Raw genomic sequence first — 8,308 nt, 5'->3', positions numbered from 1 at the left:
GGATTTGTATGATAATAATTGAACAAAACCATGTGCTTAACAGTAACTGTAGCATGGTTTGTATTTTGATCTCAAAGGCCATTTCTGGGTTTTGAGTTCTGCGTTTAGCGCCTGTTTATTTCACCTCTAGTTGTTTCTCAGGAGCGACTGTCGTTCTTATGCCATTTCATTTCACTTGTATTTAGGTTAAGTTTGGCTCGTTTCTGTGTAATTACACCTTTATCTTACAGTTTTTGTATTGCCGGGCCGGGCCGGGCCGTTTGTTTTTGTGGCAAGGGGTTGTGTCTCTGATCATTGCTATTTGTCATTTGATCCTTTCTTTAGCATTGTAAATTTCTTCGAGAGCTATGCAATGCGTGAAATTGAGGGCTTAAGTTTGTTTAGTTACGGCTTCAAGACTTTTTCATCGCCTCGCTTCCCTCCTCTCTGAAGTTGTGTTGCGGGAGCTTGTTACGCTCAGCAGTTTTGGTGTCAGGCTAGAGACAATGGGCTGCAAAGTTGCTTCTTGTCTACAACAGCAAACAAAAACATAATTTTTTATTGAAAATTAGAAATATAACTAATTATATTACTTTTCCCCCGCAAATAGCTTATGAACTAATCGAGGCCGGGAGATCTGAGGACATATTACAAGTACAAAGTTTTTTCTCTATATAGATGGACTAAATAACAGTGAAGACACTACTTACTATATAGTGAATAGGATAAACTGACATAAAACAAAGCAAATTCATTAAAATTACGAAGAGAAGCTAAACTAAAGTCTTAAATAACTTAGTAAGACGGGAGACTTCGACATAATCATCTTCTGACCGCAAGAAATGTAGTAATAAAAAATCTTTTTGCGAAAGGACGAACGTTTGTCTAAAGCCGGCGACACACCTGGCAAAAATTGCCAGGCTGGTGAAAACAAGGAATGAAATTCCCAACTGGCTGAGCATTTTGATGCTTCACACAAAGTTCCCTAAATTTCTTTACTTTTTAACCATCAGCTAAAAACAATTTTAGGAAAAATTTGAAATTCCACGACTTTTCCACGACCGAAACAAATTTGTCTGATTTCCATGACCTTTCCAGGCCTGGAATGCAAATTTCCAATTCCATGACTTTCCATGACCTTTAAGTGGCAATGTGAACCCTGTTACATGATATACACATGATCAACACATGATAAATATGTATGCATATCCAGCTAATTTAGAGGAATTGTGATTTCAAAGGCCACATCATACATTTAAAAGCCTAATACCCAGTCTTCAATATTTGTGAATATATTGAGCAGTCAAACAAAGTCTAAAAGCTTGTGCCAGGTCAAGTTTGCTGAGGCTAATTATGTTCTAATAGCCCTCGATGCCAGGAACAGTGACCAGCATATTAAAGGGACCTTCAGATTTGCCTATGAGTTCCAGATTAAGTATGAGTACGACTTTTAAAATCTAGTTTGCGTGGCATGGATAACAGCTTGTCACACCAATATTATTTCTAGGGTCTTCTTATCTGCTGGTAAACAACGGGACGAAGGGAGGGTTCTGGGGATGTGACAGATTTGAAATTTGAAAGTCACACTTGAACTCAATCTTGTACTTCGTACTCTGATCTGAAGGTCCATATTATTCCTCCTTAAGCATGCGCAGTCAACTCCCTTTATTGCGTACACCCTCGATACTGTTCGATAGTATCCTTAATGGTGAGATCAGTCCCTAATAGCAGGAATTCATTTCAGTCCAACATGAATTATTTATTTTTGCCAGGGATTTAGCTGCTGCATGTATTATAGGGGTGTCCATAATCACGAGGTGTCCGCAAGCCGAGAGTTGACTGTAATATCCTACAGTTTGAGATTTTATTTATTTTTTGTTTTATTTTATTAGCTTCGCCAACAGATAATACATTACAATAATGATTATAAACAACTTACAGAATACAATACGAACACGATATGGCAGGGAACCCGCAACAGTGTAAGCCAATTACTGTGGAGCCATTGTAGTACTGGTAGGGGATATTCCTGAATTCTGGCCTGGGTAAGCTACGGTTAAAGAGTCCACAAGTTTTGTCACATAATAATTATGAAATTATTTCAGAAAATTAATGATAATAGTAAAAGGTAATCAAGCTATATTGCCAGGGTACAGCTGTGAGTGGTTATCGTCTGTACTAGTGTCCTGTAGAAAATTGGGTATCTTGAGGTGTCTGATTTCCCAGGCAGTAACAGTAGCTAATTATTCCAGACACATTGATGACATTTGAGAGCTAGCTTTACAAGAGCACACCTTTCATAAAATTCAACAATTCTAGTTGATATTCACAACTGTCAGCAGTACACCAGACAACAACACCATAACACTGATGATAAACACTGAGCCCTTGTTTGTGCCTTTGTTGAGGAGCAGATTTTCTCTGTTGCAGTTCTCTCCATCACAACATTTTCCTTTGCAATCACCTGTATATCCTTGATTCTTATTCTGGATGCAAATTCCTATTTCTCCTTTGCTGTACTGATCACACGAACCTGTGTTTAGGCATCCTTTCTGAAAGGCTGTTAAATTGTCAGCTCCTTTTGCCAGCTGAATTTGGGTTTGAGAACAAGACTGGCCGGCAGAGCAGTTTGTCAAAGTTACTTGGTTTTGGCAGTCATCATAAGAAGTCGAACTCTCACATTTAGAGCATTGAAGAAATAAACCTGAAAAGAAATCATCACTCTTTCTGTTAATGTGATCTGAATATTTTACCTAAGGAGCATAGAATGGTCCTTGAAAAATGATGGGTCTCGGCAAATTTTCGAGTCTTGAAATCTCAGTGACTCAAACTAGGGGGTCTCAGAATCTTGTTTTTTTAAATTTGCAGTGTCGCATTAGCCAAGTTGGTTTAAGTCTTAATGAACAGTCATGAAACAACAACAAAACAAAGAATAATAGTGAAAAACGGCTCTACATTGCAATCGCACAGACTGTGAAACATGTAGGCTTGGATAATTTCTGCTCGCAAATTGCTGCGTTATGCCAAAAAAGAGCAAGGCTGATTTCACGGCATCTTGAGCTCAGATTTTGATTCCCATGCAGTGTCTTGGGATCAGATTTTAAATGAGGGTCTCAGAGAGTCACAAATTTTACCATACTGTGCCCCTCATAGAGGATCTCACAGTCTATTGTACAGTATTTTTTTACAGTAAGTCCCAAGAGGATATGTCATAAGGATCAGTGACTGAGTGACTGTGCAAGATTTTTATATCAGAGATTACTAAAAAACAATTTTATGTTAATTTGGATACCCACCTCTCCAATAAAGCAAACAAACACACAAACAAACAAAAACATTACAACAAAACAAAAAGAAATAAGCTAAGTAGTCTGGAACATGAACTTGGTTGCAGAGGGCAAAAAAATTAGGTGAACCTGGTTTGTATAATTAATTATCTCGTGGAACTCCAACTCAATAGAGGTCCACACGTTCCAGGAATTGAATAATTTACATGAAAATTTTCTGGAGATTTTTGTCAGTTCCATGGAATTCCATGGAACTCATATGAAACTCTCCTAACTCCTGCCCCCTGAAAATCAGCCCCAGGCTAAAAAACTGAATGCATGAATAGATGGCAGACGGCTTATTAATAAATTAATTATCGATTATTCAGAATTCTTCGGCCTGCAGCTTCATGAACTTGAATGACAGTAATCAATAAGGACTGCTGCTTAAGATCATATAGTAACCACCTTTAAAATCATAAATACTCATTCACTGTACTATTGTTACATGTATGTCTCAAAGGTGCATGCTCACGAGCTGAGCAATCCACCACACTGTAAAATGATTTAGAAAACTTTAAAGCCTTAAATTTTGAAATTTGTCGTGAAGATCAGTTTGAGGTTTACATCAATCTTCATCTTAACCATACCTTGCATCGGAAGTGGTTGTTTTACTTGATTTAGGATTTATGGATTTTTTGGCACAATGATTTACTTTGGAAAGGCTTTTACACAAACAGTCTAATCTTGGATGATAAATTTTCTTAAGGTGGCACCAGAGAGTTGAATCTGGTTTAATGTAGGCCTCTGAGGGTAGTAATTAAATGCACATAGCTACATGTATGGCAAAGAGAATGTTGACAGATTTGCAGTGACAGTAAGCTTAATTTCTACAAAATTCTTTGGCGACTTTGATGATTACAGGTTCACCTTGTGGAACTCTTTAACGAGAGATTGACATTTCTCATTGCATACGTTGTTTACAACAACAACAACAACAACAATTTATTATGAGAAAAGACAAATTACAATATTACATACCCACAATTAGCAAGGGCTATTTGAGGTGAGTAGCGTTTACAGTTATTTGCACGCTCAAAAGGAACAGAAAATTAACAGCACAAAAATAGAAATGATCCATTAAACAAAGAGAAAGAGAATTAAATTTCACATTTAGTTTCATTAAGTTTCACATATAGCATCTGATGAACTCAAGAACATAGTAAGACAGTGTATGGAAGACAAAGCGCCTTTGAATGATAAACAACAGAGAATTCTCTTGTTTAACAAGCTTAAGAATAATTATTATAGGGCCACAATTCATCATCGGGTGATTGACAGTGACCTTCAGCATTAAACATTTCTTACAAATACAGAGTGAGTGTCACGTCACAGAAAAGTGATGTATAAAATTAATGTTACAGTCAATCCACGTCACGCCTGACCACCATTTGTTAAATTTGAATGGAGTTTTGAAATTTACATACACTCCTTTTTTTTCATTTACTTTTTTTTAATAAGAATGTTGAGGCTGCGATTAACTAAAATTTAAGAACATACTAAGAATAATACCCAGGCTGAGAGTCAGTTTAGAACATTTTTATTCCAACTGAATATTTTTAAAATGAACAGTATAAATACCGATAAAATAATACATGAAAAAAGTCAGTCTATATAATTTGTGCAATTAACCCAACATTATAAATAATAGCTGTCTTGGTCACATCTGCATAGGCTAATATTGAAATACTATAAAACATTTTAAGAACTTTTCAGACTCGAAGTGCCAACAATAACAAGAACGTTCGGCCTCAGCCTCAAAACTAGACGTTCTTATAGAAAAAAAAAAAAAAAAAAGAGTGCAGTGGGGTTCAGTAGTAGGGACAGCGTGCTTCATTGTACAGACGTCTTAAATTTATAAAATTAAATTTATTTAGAAGCTCTGCATAACTAACACTTTGCAAGTTTTCTTTAAGTATTTATGTTAAAATGTTTTGTGAAGAAATGAGATCTTTGAACATTTCAATTTGCTTGTATTTTGTTTATCTTAGAGTGCATCTAGTCCTTCCTTCATCACGTATCTTTGACTCCTGTGTGGGATCATGCTGAGCACGTTTACTAGTACTTTGAATTTGTTGAAAATATCACTGTAATTTATCACAATTAGATGGTACAGTGTATACATTTTTTGATTTTAACTTCTTTGATGACAAACCAAATTTTTTTTCTACCACAGATTGCCTTGAAAAGATGTTCTTTGACATCTGAGATTGCATTAAACTTAAGTTATTTCAATGTATCTGATCGATGTGGTGATTGTATGTGGTTCTTTCAAATAGAAAACAGATAGATTTTTGATGGATGAAAATACACTTTGGTCATGACTGTACCCATGTTACAAGTTCAGCACTGAAAACAGCAGGTGACAATTCTGGTGTTAGATCAAACATCCTCAAAAAATTTAGCATTTTGGAATAAAGACAAACAAGATAAGAAAGCATAGTCTTTCAAGTAATGTTCTATATTTCCTTCAATAATATTTGCTCCTCAAAAAATTGCCTCTCTTCAAATGTCATGCACTTAAGAAGCAAAAAGAATTTTTGAAGGGCATAGTTGAAAATGAATGTAATCAACAAGTTACCCTTGGAATCCAAATTTCTCTAAATTTCCATTCAATTGGAATGCATTCAAAAATATGTGATCTGACTAGCAGCTGGGGTGTGTGTGTGAGAGAGAATGATCTCCTGGAAGCAAAATGTCTGGGCAGCAAACACTGGATCTCTTTACATTTTATGCAAAAAAATACAATGTTCTTATCAGCCAGTACTTTACTTCATGTTTTATTAGTACAAGTTCTGTGAGTGGTGTTTTTACATCTTTCATTTGTTATATTTTTACCAATTAAAGGGAGCTTTTAGCTATCTGAAAGCTGAGTTATGTGCCTATCAATAATATTTGTAACTCCCTCCTCCCCCCCCCCCCCCCCCGCCGACAAAGCCCCTGCGCACTTGAACTTTTTAAAATCCTCACCCCAAGGCACCAGAAAACTGTTCAAATGCCCTAACCTTAAGGTGGCTGAACACAGTTTGCGCGCGCTTTACAGATTCTGTAAGTAATGCTATTAAGCGCGCGCTAGGGTTGTGGTACGCAAATACGGCGGTCGATAAAGTGATCCCTCAATTTCACATGAAATGGATAATAAAGTTAAGTTTTGATCCTAAATTAACTAAGTTTCTCGTTTCTGGACTCTTTTTCTTTTCTTTCCGAGCAAAAAAAACATTCACCAAGACCTTTCGCATGCTTTTTCTTCTTTGCCATAAAACCCAAATAAAACCACGCATGCGCATTTGACCAAAAAATTGCGACTGGTTGTTTTTGTGGAAATGAACTGTTTTCTAAGGAAACGCTTGTTAGAATTCCCTGAAATTTGGCATGAAAATAGTTCCCTAAAAGCGTAACTCACCTACAAAGAGAAACCTAAATCTAACAGAGAGTATCTTTACAAAACATTAAAAGGCAAAATCAATATTTACAGGAGATCTCTCTGTTAAAATTACATGAAAATAGTGCAACTTTGTCAGTGTTTTGTGAGTTGTTCTGGATACAAAAAATGGAAAAAATCTAATGAGTACATTTCTAAAAATAAAGGAAACCTACTGTTTATGGACGATTAATAGTTCGCTGCGTTGCCATGGAAACGATACTTAGCTCAACAAGACGTACGAAAATACATTCTTTCTTAGTTAGTCTTACACCATACCAATTTTGGGTGTCCAGAAATACATAGTTTCCAAATAACGTCTTCTAACATCTGTACACTAAAAAACTGTATTCGGCCACCTTAAGTGCCCCAAGGCCTCTCCTCAAGGGCAAATTTTCAGTTTCAATCAATCACTCTTTAAATCTTAAAAAAAACTATTTTCAATTGAAGCCTTTTTGAGTGAGCAAAACAGTGAAATTTGTAAATCATTAAAAAATTATCGAAATTTTTTGAAAATTGTACTATTGCTTATTTCAAATCCACTCAAACTCATGTGATACTAATTATAAAGTCTGTGTAAGGTGTTTCAACACGCTTAATAAATTCTAAGTCAACTTGTTTACTTGCTGCATCCAATTAACCAAGATGCAGCTATCGGAAAAGTTTACTCTTTCGTGATCGATCTTAGCTTACATTTACTACTTTTAAGTTAAATATAAGACTAGTACAGGTAAGTTTTTTTTTTTTAAAGAGTAGATGCCTTTCCTATGTACGCCATCGTGTTTTCTGCAATGCATTCATGTCGTTTCACGTTGTCTTAATTGTCAGCTGCAACTACATGCGACAAATATTTCTTTTCCTGAAGGTATAAGATCTACAGAAAAAGAACAACTGTCGCTACTCTTCAACTTTTCATTCCAAAACACGGAGAAACATTCATAATCATAGATTTAGCAAACTAATACAAATTTGAGCTTCGATGCGAAGAAAGCTTATTAATATCGCAAAACACGGCAAGACAAAATTAAAATTTTGGTTGTCTTGAAGTACAAAACAAAAAATCGTTTCTTACCAAAGGTCCACAGGGAACAGAAGACGACAAGTCCCACTAACAAAGCGGCTTTCATGTTTGTTGCCTTCTCTCTTCAACACAATGCTTACCTAATCATTTCTGAGCCACTCCTTGCCTTCAAGGATATGACATTTATGACGTGAAGCAGGGTAGTGTAGGGAGTTGCGTAAAACAATATGTTGCTTACATAATTTTTCTCATTTTTAGACTTAAAAAATTTCCCAAACGTGTCATAGTATTGCTATACTACTTCTTAAACGAGTGAAAATGGTGACATTTCGCTGAAGTCTATTTCATTTCTGAATATAACATTTCTATACTTACCCCTCACCCCAGGTCTTACCCCTCCCCCCAGAGCAAGAAAAGCCTTCCATCTGCGTCACCGAACAATGCGGTGCTTAGTCACGTAGCCCTGTAGGTCTCCATGGTAACAAATAATTTGTTATTTTCCTGTTTGGGGACCAAAATATCCTTCCTTACCACTAAAATCGAAAAGCTTCACGTCATTAA

At 36.0% G+C, this 8,308-nt stretch overlaps 1 protein-coding gene across 1 annotated transcript; it reads right to left on the bottom strand.

Moving 5' to 3' along the window:
* Positions 1 to 903: 903 nt before the first annotated feature.
* On the bottom strand, positions 904 to 7,939 carry LOC146454537 (uncharacterized). The gene is made up of 2 exons (XM_085095438.1): positions 7,799 to 7,939; positions 904 to 2,683 (listed from the first exon to the last, which is right to left on the bottom strand). Exons 1-2 carry the CDS (start codon positions 7,851 to 7,853, stop codon positions 2,295 to 2,297), a joined length of 444 nt encoding a protein of 147 aa, XP_084951564.1. The 5' UTR covers positions 7,854 to 7,939; the 3' UTR covers positions 904 to 2,294.
* Between the last annotated feature and the right edge of the window lie 369 nt (positions 7,940 to 8,308).

The sequence above is a fragment of the Pavona decussata genome, unplaced genomic scaffold (genome assembly GCF_977016875.1).
Source record: "Pavona decussata unplaced genomic scaffold, jaPavDecu1.1 SCAFFOLD_300, whole genome shotgun sequence".
Lineage (NCBI taxonomy): Eukaryota > Metazoa > Cnidaria > Anthozoa > Scleractinia > Agariciidae > Pavona > Pavona decussata.
The sequence above is the reverse complement of the archived record's forward strand: the minus strand, read 5'-3'. Positions and strand labels throughout refer to the sequence as shown.